General features: G+C 42.6%; 1 protein-coding gene across 2 annotated transcripts; it reads right to left on the bottom strand.

The window, feature by feature from the left end:
- Positions 1-1,192: 1,192 nt before the first annotated feature.
- On the bottom strand, positions 1,193-13,086 carry LOC107091209 (fatty aldehyde dehydrogenase-like). 2 transcript variants are annotated; one of them, XM_015385000.1, is made up of 10 exons: positions 12,969-13,086; positions 8,983-9,145; positions 8,665-8,896; positions 6,085-6,170; positions 5,762-5,970; positions 3,154-3,271; positions 2,931-3,072; positions 2,684-2,850; positions 2,506-2,605; positions 1,193-1,918 (listed from the first exon to the last, which is right to left on the bottom strand). In XM_015385000.1, exons 2-10 carry the CDS (start codon positions 9,136-9,138, stop codon positions 1,605-1,607), a joined length of 1,524 nt encoding a protein of 507 aa, XP_015240486.1. In that variant the 5' UTR covers positions 9,139-9,145; positions 12,969-13,086; the 3' UTR covers positions 1,193-1,604. The 2 variants fall into 2 exon arrangements, with proteins under 2 accessions (XP_015240486.1, XP_015240487.1); XM_015385001.1 differs by lacking the exon at positions 12,969-13,086 and adding an exon at positions 10,765-10,883.
- Positions 13,087-13,404: the final 318 nt, after the last annotated feature.

Here is a 13,404-nt window from a genome sequence, read left to right as displayed (position 1 = left end):
TGAATTGGAGCTATAGAAATAAACTGAATAGAATTGTATGATGAACTGTTCTTTCTTTGAAAGATAAAATAAAGTGCCCACTGAGTGAAATCCATCGATGTCCGCTTATTTAACTGGGGTGAATAGTTGAATACTTTTTTCCCATGACAAACCCCAATAGAAATTCACTTTAGGCGATAACAGTCATTAAGTACTGAGCAGGTTTGAAAGTTGTAAATTCTGTTGATTGTTTTTAATGTGATCCTTATTTTATTCTTATATCTTATTTTAAACTGTTTATATGGGAGGGGTGTAATTTAATTTTTTTTTCTATATTATTATATGTCATTTTTCTTACAATTTTTTCCCCTTCTGTAAAGGAGAAAAAAATAATTTCAAGAAAAAAATAATCCCTTGCGAGAAAATAATTTCCTGCAAGGGATTAATAAAATTATTCTGGTACGTGGGCTGCTCAGTGTCTCAGTGGGAAGCACTGCTGCCTTGCAGCAAGAAGGTTCTGGGTTCAATTCCCGGGGTCTTTCTGCATGGAGTTAGCATGTGTGGGTTCTCTCTGGGTACTCCGACTTCCTCCCACAGTCCAAAAACATGACTGTCAGGTTAATTGGCTTCTAAATGGTTGTTTGTCTCTGTGTTGACTGTGATGGAATGGGGACCTGTCCAGGGTGGACCCCGCCTCCCACCCACTGACCCCAGTGGGGATAAATATTCCAGAAAAATAGATGGATGGATCTGATACTGGAGTTACACCCACCAAAGGCGGAGCCATCACTCTACTGTGTATAAATATAGTGTAATTATTTTCATTCTATTTCATTAACCTAAAATCTATAGTCTAGCAAACATTAATTCTATATTTTTAAACAAGTTTTGAGGAGTTATACTTGTTTTTATTTCTTTTTATATTCTTCACTGTAAAATTCTCATCGTTGTGTTTTTAGGTTTAGACAATTTAATATCTGTCCAGGACAACAGATGAAAAATAGCCTTTTGGTTAATTCTGGTGCATTTGCAGGAAAATGTATTAATGTGCACTGTCCCTATCAAAGAAATAAATTCATTAAATTAAACTTAGGCAGGGCTCAGACTTTTAAAGTTTCTGTAGGGAGGTCACTACACTGGATTATAATCATAGGTTATAGAAAAAAGCAGAAGATAAAAACACATCAAGATTATTTTCTCATTTTCACTCAGATCTTTATTTGTAAAACAAACTTCACAATTATACTCAGCTTTTTGTTTATCACATAAAATCCAATAAAATTCACTAAAGGGGATGATTGTAATGTGACCAAATAGAAATATTAGTTTTTTCCATTATAGGATGTTAAACATTAAGTACAGAGAGTCTCTGCAGACGGATGATATGTTTTCCAATTTTGGAACAAAACATACAATGAATGGTTTATTTAAAAGGTAATTTTCCCTGAAAATAAAGAGCATCCAGTGATGGAGATCAGTTTATTGAGCAAAAACCTCAAACAGAAATCAAAAGTTAGACCAAGAGTTTTTAATCTCCACTCCTTACAGATCTGTGTGTAGAATCGCTGCAGCTTTTTTCTTTTGTTGGAAATAGTTTGTTTGTGAGACGCTGCTGTGCAGCTGGTCTAGTTGTAGAAGCCTCTCCAGTACCAGCAGGTGCAGTTAAGGCCGGAGGCTATGAGCAGGATGACCAGCAGGGTGATCAGCAGGCCGGCGCCCAGGATGGTGGCAGCGATGGCCCAGACCAGCGTCCGCTTGGACGTGTCGATCAGGGGAGACCGGAGGGCCATGTGGGCCCGCCGCGCCCGCCGGCGGTCCTGAGGAGGATAGCGTGCCAGGTTGACGCTCTCCATGTTCAGCGAGCGGATCAGGCAAGCTCTCTGGTGACTCAGCTGGTCAAAGGTGTGTTTGCCATGGTAACGACCCATGCCGCTCTGACCTGGAGGGGTCACAAGCAAGACTCTGTTCACATCAATAATGCAGTTCAAGGCAGAAACCAGGGGAGGGATTTACCTTAAGGCAATACTAGGCAGGTGCCCAGGGCCCCAAGTTCCTGGGGGCCCCATAAAACTCTGCTTACATGTATGGTTAATACCAATCATATTTCCAGCCAATATTGTTACTGGAATCAGGACAAGACCTTATTACCTTTGTAACATTTAAAAATTATTGATATTTTGATGGTTAAAAATTAATGTCAATTTAATAACAAGAAACGCCAACTAGCCTGAATGTATTAAGAAAAATAACAAAAGTGCTTCTAGAAGAAATTCATGAAAAAAACTCTAAGAGTGAAAGAAACACATTTTTTTGGTCTATCATGACCTTAGAGGCATTAATGCTGATACTGGCACTGACATTTTGCTCCGTTTGTAAGGGGTATGCAGGTGATCAAGAAGGCTAACTTGCCCTATAAAGGGTTAACAAGCTTTATAAATAAAGCTGAGTAACTCTTTTCTACTTTTTTACTCTAACTTGAGACTTTGAACGTCTCTTTTTTTATCAGGTTATGATTATTATTCTCACCGACGCCCCCGAATGGCAGCGAGTTGAGCGTGTAGTGCATCATGACATCGTTAACCGTCACTCCTCCGCTGGTGGTCTCCTCAATCATCCGTTTTACTGCCTTGGTCAGAGAGGGAGGGAGGAGAAACATTAGAAGGAGAAAACGCTGAAGATCTGCTCCCTGCTGGCTGAGCCCCACCTTCTTATCTGAGCAGAAGATGTAGAGAGCCAAGGGTTTGTCCCTCTCATTGATGAAGCTGATGGCATCATCCATGTCACTCACTGTGACTATCGGCAGGACGGGACCGAAGATCTCCTCCTGCATCAGCCTGGAGTGGGGGGGCACGTCCTTCAGCACCGTGGGGGCTGTGAACGTCAGGCCGCAGCTCAACAAACCAGGATGAAACAATAAAACATCAACATGGTGTTAAAATGCCTCCGCTCACCGATGTAGCACTGGGAGGAGTCGCTCTGACCCCCCACTACAGGCGTGTATCCCTCCATCAGACTCATGACTCTGTGGAAGTGCCGCTGGTTGATGATTCGGCCGTAATCAGGCGAGCATTTGGGATCAGCGCCGTAAAATTCCTGTTAGAGGTTAAAGCAGCAGCCATGTTAAAGCAGGTCCTCCTTAAAGGAGCAGCAGGTCCCGGCGGAGGCCTTACTGACCAGCAGAGTCTGCCGGATGCATTCGACCACGCGGCCCTGGATGCAGGGCTCACACAGGATGTAGTCTGGAGCGATGCACGTCTGGCCGCAGTTCACAAACTTTCCCCAAGTGATGCGGCTGCAGACGAAACAGACATGACAACCATCCTTAGTGAGCGTTTCAGAATAAACCAGCAGAACCTGCAGAATGTCAGAGCTGTTACAGAAACTTCATTTCCTCATTGGCTGAAGCTGCTGTGTTTGGAAAACAGCTCATTTATGTTCAAACGTCTGCCTGGCTGTGTGTTTCCTGGACGGGGCCGCCTGTGGAGCTGGTTGACAGTTGCCTTTTGTATCTATGCTTCTTTTTCTATGTCTGCTTCTGTCTTCTTGAACCCCAGTGGGCCTCAGCAGATGGCCGCTCACACTGAGCCTGGTTCTGCTGGAGGTTTCTTCCTGTTCAAAGGGAGTTTTTCCTCTCCACTGTCGCTACAAGCATGCTTAGTGTGAGGGATTGCTGAAGAGTCAATGAGTCGATGCAATCAGCTGGTTTTCCTTAGATAGAAATCTTTGAATCAATCTGACTGGATGATCTGGTGAACTGAGATGACGTGTTGTGAGTTGAAGCTATAGAAATAAACTGAATTGAAAATTGAATTAAAAAGGTTTACCGCTTAAATGTTTATTCCTAAAGTGGCTGCAGAGGCTGATCTGCTGCACTTTTTATCTAATCAGCCATTTTCTGCCAATAATAGTATTTCTTGACACCTTGACTGAGCCAGTGCAGCTCATCGTTTGCGTATAAGCAGGGGCGCCGCCAGGAATATGGAACCCAATGAAAGACATTCATATTCAAATTATCGTAACATAAAAAAGTTAAATATGCAATAACTTTGTGTCAGGGCTCCAGTCTGTGTGTTTGTTTTTGTGTTTGTCTCCCTTCCACCAGCAGGAGGCGCCTGGTTCTGGTCCGCATCCTCACACACCTGCTGACGGTTTCCTCGTTAACGGAGTGCTCTTACACTGCTGACTGCCACTACCTCATCGCCAGAGTGTTTGCTAGTTTTGGGTACTCTAGCCAAGGTGAGTTTTGCTGAGTAAGACTGAGTTCTTGTCAACCTGTTTTTTACTTTGTTTTTGTCTTTGCCTCTCGACAGGAAGTCATCCTGCAAACTGGATCTTTCGGACCCTAACTCCCTGGAGGGATCAACTGAGCCTCAAACTGAGCTGGGGATTCAAACTGGAGGTTTGGATCCAGTTTCCCTGAGAGGAAGTTGAGTTTACACTCTGAGCAAGGGAATCATCTCCACTACGACGCAGGAAATCTGAGTGGCAATCAGTTTCTCCATTCACCTACAACCGACCGAGTTCTGGGTAAACCCTGTCCGCCCTCCACCAAATCAGACTAACTCTGGAAAACAGCACACAGATTGGAGTAAAGGATTCTACTACTTCTCTGGAGACGTGAGTCAACAACCAGATCCTCTTCTCCTAATCCATGAATGAAATTTCCCACTGAGCCTGAACTAATCGTTGTATCTTCCCCTCACCTTCCAGTTCCGGCTGATCAGAGTACTGAGCAACTCTGCACTGTACTTTATCTCTTCAGTAAAACCTGTTAAACCTTTCCCCTGGTCTCTCTGAATTGGTTTGCCTGCGTTTGGGTCTCATCTTTAGAAAATTATGACACTTTGAAACTCTAAATTAAAAATCACCTTCTCAAATAATAACAGCTTTAAGCAAAAAACAGAGGTGTATCTATGTACAATGAAAAGAAAATAGGTTTAGGATGGTGAAAATATTGTCCTGTAAGTTTTCACTATAACTTTAGACATTAATTCAATTTTTAACAGATTTATTTTTAAGACAAAGTTAAAGTAAAGTACCGCCTTCGTTCTTCTTCTGAGATTCAGTTTTTACAATTTTATATTATTGCATTTTATTTTGGATGACGATTCCAAAAAGGAGTTACCCTGGGCTGCTCACTGGTGCAGTGGGTAACTCTGCTGCCTTGCAGCAAGAAGGTTCTGGGTTTGATTCCCAGCCCAGGATCTTTCTGCATGGAGTTTGCATGTTTTCCCTGAGCATGCATGGGTTCTCTCTGGGTACTCCAGCTTCCTCCCACAGTCCAAAAACATGACTGTTAGGTTAATTGGCTTCTCTAAATTCTCCTTAGGTGTGAATGGTTTTTTGTCTCTGTGTCTCCCTGCGATGGACTGGAGACCTGTCCAGGGTGGACCCCTCCTCTCGCCCACTGACAGCTGGGTGACAGGCTGTGCTGAGGCTCATGCATACTGAGATGCTCTGTGATTATTTATTTTTAGATAACTTGTGTTTTAAATGTTAGATTTTCTGTACATTTCCAAGTATTTTAAATTAAACAGGTTTAATTCATTGGTGTAAAAGTCCCCCCCCCCCTGGAAGGTAGGTCTCCACCAGGCCCCAGTAACTCAGAGGTTAAAGGTGTGGAAAATGACTGGCGGACTGATAAGACGAAGCAGCAGTCCTCTGAAAGCTGCTCCCAATGCTCCCATTATAAACCACAGCCTCCTGGTTACCAACCATCCACCGGCCTCAGAGGTTCTGAGTTTTTCCCCCTCAGAGGATCTTCTAGTGATGGGAGCGTTACCGGCAGGCCGTCCTGACATCACAGTCCTTGTCAATGTAGCAGGGGCTCTTCCCCCCCAGCTCCAGGGTCACAGGGGTGAGGTGGCGGGCCGCGGCCTCCATCACCAGTTTGCCAGCTGTGCTGCCGCCGGTGTAGAAGATGTGGTCGAACCTGAGCCTCAGCAGCTGCTGGGTCTCTGCCGCTCCGCCCGTCACCACCGGGTAGAGATCCTGCAGGCAAACCAGCAGAAACTATGAATCTGAGTGAGCAGCTGTGCCACGTGGAAGTTAAACAGCCTCTTTGTCCTCAGATAGCTTATCAACAACAGCGGTGGGTGTTCAGACCTTGTCCAGATAGCGCGGCAGCAGCGCGCGGAGCAGGAGGGACGAGCACTCGCTCAGCTCTGACGGTTTCACCACGGCTGCATTGCCTGTGAATGGGATGACATCACTGAGTGACGCAGAGCAGGAGGAGGAGGAGGAGGAGGAGGAGGATGGGGATGAAAGGGATTTATATGTCATGACCTTTGTCTTCATCAAGTGACGGAACATGTAGGGTCTACAGCATCTCTACAAATAAGAACTGAAGGTTTAACATTAGTCTGACGTCACCAAAAGATCCTTCAGCAGACTCCTCAGATCAGGCAAGTGGGTCCCTGAGGGCCGCTGAGGGCCGCTGTCCCTGAGGGCCGCTGTCCCTGAGGGCCGCTGTCCTGGAGGGCCGCTGTCCTGCAGCTTTTGGAGGTTTCCTGCTTCAGTACGGCTGGTTTTAATTGAAAGCTGATTAACAGGCTTTTGCTGAACTGTAATCATCAGAATCAGCTGAGCTAAAGCTTAGAATCCTCAAAAACCTGCAGGACAGCGGCCCCCCAGGACCGACTTTGGGGATGCCTGGCTTAGAGAGTCGGCCTGAGGGTAACATTCTGTCTGGGAGGTTTGCTAGAGAGCATCATGGAAGAAACAGAACCATAAAGACCGAGAAACACAGCAGACAGATCAGGGAGAACGATGGTGAGAAGTGAATAAGGCTCTATTCAGACAGACCTACTAGGACAAGGACATCCACCTAGACTGAAGGCGGACACCCATGTACTGCGGTTGCTCCTAGACTGACTACATAATGAGTGAATGGATCAAAGAAGAAGCCAAAAGTTTGATTATCTTTTTAAGAAAAACTGCAGAAATCTTCAGCTCAGGAGAGTTTCTGAACTCTATAAATCTACCTCTGATGGACCGCTGCAAAGAAAAAAGTGTTGAAAGACAACCAGCAGAACCATGCTTGCATTCCGCCATGAGTGATGAAGACGATGCAAGAAAGATGAGGAAGAAGGAGATTCTACGGTTTAGCAGACATGCTAAAGGCTAAACGAAGCTAAGCCCTGGAGCGGTTACAATGACTCCGCCCACATCCGTTAGAGGATCAACAATCCAACCACTTCCAAGAGAAATTTAAACTTCAGTGACATCATCGTCTTTTAGACGTGCCTTTATTTTAAAATTCACTAAGGAACAAGACCATAGTGAAAAGGTGAACTTTTATTCATTGAAGGATGCTGTTTACGGTGATGATGCCTGTCATCCAGGTCAGTTATTCCAAAAAAGTTCAAATCAATCCACTGGACTTTGTTTCAAAGTTTGAAGACGTTTCTCTTCCATCCAGGCTAGATGGTGAGGTCATATATCTGATCTGTTTTTTAGTTGGTATTGATCTTAAGTATTGTGTTAGATTAGCTCATCAGATCCCATCATCTTGATGGCAGACTGGTCAAACAAAATGAAAGGAAATCTCATCCTGATGGACTCTGTGACATCATCATCCAAACACGTGGATGTAACCTTGCATCACCATAAAGCTAATGGTAGCATGTCACTCTAATGCTACCATCATCTCCACTCTAAAGCACGGCAGTGGCATTATCATTCTGCAGGGAGGCTTTTCTTCTGGTCGGAAGTGATGGGATGGAGCAAAATGCAGGGCTATGCTGGAAGACTATGGAGGGATTGTTGTATTAATGTTTAAATTTTGAAAAAATTAGAAATTGAGTAACTTAAATAAGAAAAGATTTTCAGCATAACTTTGCCATTGTTTTCTTACCTCCATTTTTTTCTCAAATTTAGTTTCATAATTTCCTTTTTTATTTCATTCTTTTAATTACTTTTTTCATACTTTATACATTTTTTATCAAATTACTCTTTTCAGTTTGAGTTTTACGACCTGCATTCTTTTAAAACAGCCTTGATGACGAGCAATAAAATGTTTTCCTGCATGTCGTCCATGCAGACCAATAGGATCGCATCTTTGCGCCTCACTCTAGAGTAAGGCCCGCCCCCAAAGTAAAGAGAACATGATCTCGAAAACGCAATTACAAAAGAATGTAATTTGTAAAATTCAATTTGAAAATCATAAAATGACACTAAAATTTGTAAAAAAAAAAAAAATAAAATAAAATTGTACATTTAAAAATATCAACTTTAAAATTTAAAATGGATAAGAAAATGTAGAAATAAATTAAATAATCAAATTGGAAGATATCCAATTTAAGGAAAAAAATAATATTGAAAAAAATAAGATGCTAGAAAAGTTTTAAGTTATTCTTCAAACCTTTTTTGTTTAGAATTTTTTAAAGTTTCATTTCTGGATTGCTTCTTCTTTCAAATTTCATTTTATAAAAATATGTTTCCTCAGTTTTCCTTTTTTTAAAGGTGTATTTTTCTTGCACCAAACATTCCCTCCATAAAGACATCCTGCACAGCAGCAGAGCAAACCTAAACATGCAACCAGAGCTGCATTTAGAGCAAAGAACGCTCCAGTCGAGGACCAGACCTCCGTCCATTGAGGGGGGACGGGTCTCTGCTGCTCTACGGTTCAGCAGAGGTTTGCTTCCTGACCTCTGAACAAGAACAAGATCCTAAAGGACCTCCTACCAGCAGCAATGGCCCCAATCAGGGGGAGAAGGGTGAGGGCCCAGGGGTAATTCCAGGCTCCGATGATGAGAACCACTCCCAGGGGCTCTGGCTGAATGTAGACCTCATCAGAGATGGTGAGGAGGTTCTTCTCCACGGGCCGAGGAGCCGCCCACTGCGCTAGCTTCTTTATGGCCAGCTTCACTTCGTTCTCGATGCCGATCAGCTCTAAGAGCGGAGTGTCATACTGGCTCTGTGGAATAAAACCAAACAGGTCAGCAATCAGGATTAAAAAGGACGTTTCGTTGTGTTTCCTCCCATCCACCTGACTCCACCCACCCTGTTAATGTCCTGCTTGAGAGCAGTGGCGATCTCTGCCTCCTTCTCTGTGATCATCCTCTGCAGGGCGTGGAGCTGTTGGAGTCTGAACTCCAGCGGTCGAGCCCTGCCACTGAGGAAGGCCTCCCTGGCCCGCTGCACCGACTGCCTCTCCATCAGCGACCTGCTCAACCACAACACAGGCTCCATCAGCCCCTTTACTGCACCAACATGAGCAGCGCGGTCCTCCACTGCTCCCATATGCTCAGCAGTTTACGAACCAGCAGGAAAACACAGAGCCTGCATCAGCAGCAGGTTCATATGGATGCAAAGCAAAGACACAATAAGCAGCAGGCAGGCTGCAGGCAGGGAATTTAAACAAAAACATTCTTCTGAAATGCATCAGTCCCACCAGAGCACAGCCTCATTAAACAGTTCATTCAATAATCTCACATTTTAATTTTACAAGTAAACATAGGAACATTTTAAATAGTTCAAACCAAAACAGAATTAAATTTTATTGGTGCACCACCATCCATCTTCTGTCATGTTTATCTCTGCTGGGGTGGTGAGGGCTGCCTATCTCCAGCTGTCAGTGGGTGAGAGGAGGGGTCCACCCTGGACAGAGAGGAGGGGGTCCACCCTGGACAGAGAGGGGGGGGTCCACCCTGGACAGGTCTCAGGTCCATCACAGGGCAACACAGAGACAAACAACCATTCACACTCACACCTAAGGAGGATTTAGAGAAGCCAATCAACCTAACAGTCATGTTTTAGGACTGTGGGAGGAAGCTGGAGTACCCGGAGAGAACCCACACATGAACAGGGAGAACATGCAGACTCCATGCAGAAAGACCCCGGGCCGAGAATCAAACTAGGAACCTTCTTGCTGCAAGGTAGCAGTGTGACCCACTGCCCTACTTAGTAGCCGGTGCAGCACCAGTTTCATTAACAGAAAACAAAAAGAAAAAAAAGAGCTTTCTGGGGAAAAAAAAGATATACAGAAATAAACAAAATAAAATAACTTTAACCTCTCAACATCCACCTCATTTCTGGGAAATTTGCCTACTTTGCATACCCAAATGGAAAAGCAAATAACTGAGGAACTATAAGCCCAGATTACATGTGTGATGCATTATTTGAAAGGTAACACCTTCTAGTTTCTAAATATATATATGAAAGTTAGGTGAGTAAAACAACCAAGTTTCATCAGTTCAAACAAGACTCAAAGTAGCTTTTTTTTTTTTTTTATAATAGGTCTTTTTTGAGCAGCAATAATGAAGACATGCTTGCTTGTTGTGGCTGCTTTGTCAGGCTATACTTCGACATGCTGCTTTAATTCTGCTTTGGTGTTCGCTGTGTCCATAAAATGGACTAAGTGTTTGAATTGTGGAGAATCTAAGCTTCCCAACGACGTCTAACATCTAAATAGGAAAACATTTTACCAGTGTAATTTTCATGCATTCTGAGTTATTATTCCTAAACGCTTTTAAACGGAGGGTTTTGAGAGGCTGAACAATGTTTTCAAAATACTGTCAGTAAATCTAAAAAAAGAGAAAAATATACTTCAAATTAACAGACTCTAATGGAGTTAATTTAGTCATAGATATTATTCCCTGATTTAAAGGCATCTAACTCTATGCAGTTAGAATAAGTAGGTCTCTGAATTTGCAAATTTAGGTCAATGAACTTCAAAATGTTTTAGATTTGTAGCCTATTAGTTCCTTGTTTTCAACTTCCCCGTTTCACATCCTGCAAGCTAACGACTGAGGTCCTACTTTTAGGAGTTTAGAGGATTCCTACCTGAGCTGCAGCTTTTCGGTGTCATTTAGGCCACTGAGGGTTTAGTGGAACATCAACAGATCTCTCCTTCTGTGAACTTTGTGGAAAGAATCAAGGAAGCTTCTGTTTGAGGAGAACTCAGACTTTAGGACTGACAGCTGTAAACATCCGAGTTTTCCTGTTTCCTAACCTAACACACCAATCATTGTCCTTTCACGCTTCACAGCATCAGTCCTTCATCCTAATCACACTCTTCCTCTTTTCTAGTTCCTTCTGTTCTGGAAACACTAAGATCATTTCAGCATGCGTCCCTAACTATGGCTCTCTTAGAAATCACTTTCTAATTATGTCAATTAAGTCCTCATGGGGGGGGGGGTTACCATTAGGCAATACTAGGCGCCTAGGGCTCAAAGTTCCTGGGGGCCCCATACAAATCTGTTTCCATGTATGGTTAATACAACTATTCCTTATTTGTGCACATTAATTATGTCTTAATTAAAATGCCATCAGAACGCTGATAATATTAAGTGTGTCTCAGCCCCCCCCCCTTCAGTGTCCACCATATTGGATCAGTCCATTTGCTGCACATGTTCAGAAAGGTCCAAACAGACAGCAGCAAACCATTTGAAAACAAACCATGCAAAGAGCAGTGTTGCCAACTTAGCGCTTTAGTCGCTATATTTAGCCACTTTTCAGACCCCTCTAGCACTTTGATTTCTAAAAAGCTCCTAGCGCCAAATCTAGAGACTTTTTTCTGCTACTGGAGACTTTGGAGACAACATCTAAAAGCAGCGAACTCTGCTCTCCAGAGCGAGTAGATTGGTAACCCCGCCTCCTGCTCTCCTCTATCTTGTCTGCTGTCATGATTCATGCAGCTATTATTTCATCCAAATGAAAAATGGAGAACAGATAAGCAGATCATGGCTTGTCTACAGTGAAAAGAAGGACTGGGTTATTTACTTTGGCCTTTTTGGAAACACAGGAAGGAGCAATCAGCTAAGTGAGCTTAGTGCTTGGAAAAAATCTTTCATTCCTTTAGAGACAGCATGAAAAGTCAGCTGAGTACAAAACATAGAGAGGAAAACAAGAAGAAAAGGGACAAGAAGAGAGGGACACAACCTAGAACAGATAATGGATGTCTATTCTATTAACATTTCTCTATCTGTGGAATGGGTCTGTTTTATGTGTTTTCTTCTTCACCTTCATGCTTCCTCAGGGTATCTGCCTCACCTCTCTTCCTTCTTTCTTTCATCTCTTTTCTCTTCATAACAAACTTCCAGCAGCTAATAAATGAGAATCTGGGATCAGAAAATCCTCACAAACTGCTGGATTATTTATTCTGGTTATATTATGAAAACAATCCTTGTTTATTGGGCTAAAGAGACGAGAAGAATTATGTTTTGTTTTTCCCCTGTTCCTTATTATTATTATTTCGATCTGTTCCCCAGTTTGACTGGTTAGAGATTGGAACTAGATCCGTCCATCATTCTTTATAGATCCTCTTATTTAAAACTAAAATTAGAGGACCGAGTTTCACAGGATGGATGGAAGAAGAAAAAGTGAAAAAAGGTTTTTTAATGACTTTGCAGAACCTATTTTTTAGCCAGTCCTCATTAAGTTCAAAATCCAGACTTTAACCAAAGTGGTGATAAAGTCAGAGAAGCTGAAATCATTTTTTTTATTTCTGCACAGGTTCAATCTCCTCCTGTCCTGCTTCAGCTGGAAAGGAACCATCTAGGACTTTCCCCGAGTGTCTGGTAATTTAATCAGATTATCATTGAAGTTGTAATTAAAACAAATCAAGTATGTTTATGGAGCATGAACATAAATTCATCTAAAGTTTATTTTTCTTAATTTCCTGTCTGATTATCCTGAACGTGTAATGATTTAAAATGTCTTTTAATTGAATGTAAGTATGATCTGTTTGGGAACCAGCAGCTCTGGGAGCCTTTAGGTCAGAATTCATCATCAAACCAGAACCGGTTCGGATCAAAACTCTCAGCTTTAGGATCCTTCAGGATATCGAGATGTTTACAGTTTATCCCTCTAAGAAAGTAAATCTAAACATACTTTGCAAAACTTTCACAGAAACGTATTTTAATCGGTTTTAAGTGAGTTTTTGTCTAGAATTTGTATTGTTTTCTATGCAGAGGCTCTTATTCTAACCGGCAGGTTTGGAAAATAGATTTTATTTTTTTAATCCAGTTAAAGTCAGCAGAACTTACCGCCGCCGGATCCGTCAGACCTGCAGGTTCTGTTGGGGCTGATCTCAGATGACCGTCCTGCTGCTCACCAGCTGACCCCTCTGCGCTGCTCTGGGATCAGTTTACCAACCCACCGCCCCCATCATCATCATCATCATCATCCTCACTAGAGCTTACTGCATCGCTATGGGGGCTGAACACTGAAGGCAGTCAGCCATAAATAACCACAACATTAGAAGGAACACGAGGAGGAAAACAGAATAAATTAAAGAGAAAACTGGAGAAGGTTTCAATGTTTGCTTTATTAACAGATAGAGAAATGTTAATAGAATAGACATCTATTCTTTGTTCTAGGTTTTGTCCCTCTCTTCTTGTCCCTTTTCTTCTTGTTTTCCTCTCTATGTTTTGTACTCAGCTGACTTTTCATGCTGTCTCTAAAGGAATGAAAGATTTTTTC

The sequence above is a fragment of the Cyprinodon variegatus genome, unplaced genomic scaffold, assembly GCF_000732505.1.
Source record: "Cyprinodon variegatus isolate N-32 unplaced genomic scaffold, C_variegatus-1.0 Scaffold329, whole genome shotgun sequence".
Taxonomy (NCBI): domain Eukaryota; kingdom Metazoa; phylum Chordata; class Actinopteri; order Cyprinodontiformes; family Cyprinodontidae; genus Cyprinodon; species Cyprinodon variegatus.
Note: the sequence above shows the minus strand (reverse complement) of the source record. Positions and strands in the feature narration are given on the sequence as shown.

Excerpts from the sequence above, each read along its gene's own strand:
- LOC107091209 (XM_015385000.1), bottom strand. The coding sequence starts at position 9,138 with ATGGAGAGGCAGTCGGTGCAGCGGGCCAGGGAGGCCTTCCTCAGTGGC. Across the intron at positions 2,851-2,930 it reads CTCCTCCCAGTGCTACATCG|CCCCCACGGTGCTGAAGGAC; the intron begins GTGAGCGGAGGC and ends TGACGTTCACAG. Across the intron at positions 2,606-2,683 it reads TCTTCTGCTCAGATAAGAAG|GCAGTAAAACGGATGATTGA; the intron begins GTGGGGCTCAGC and ends TCTCTGACCAAG.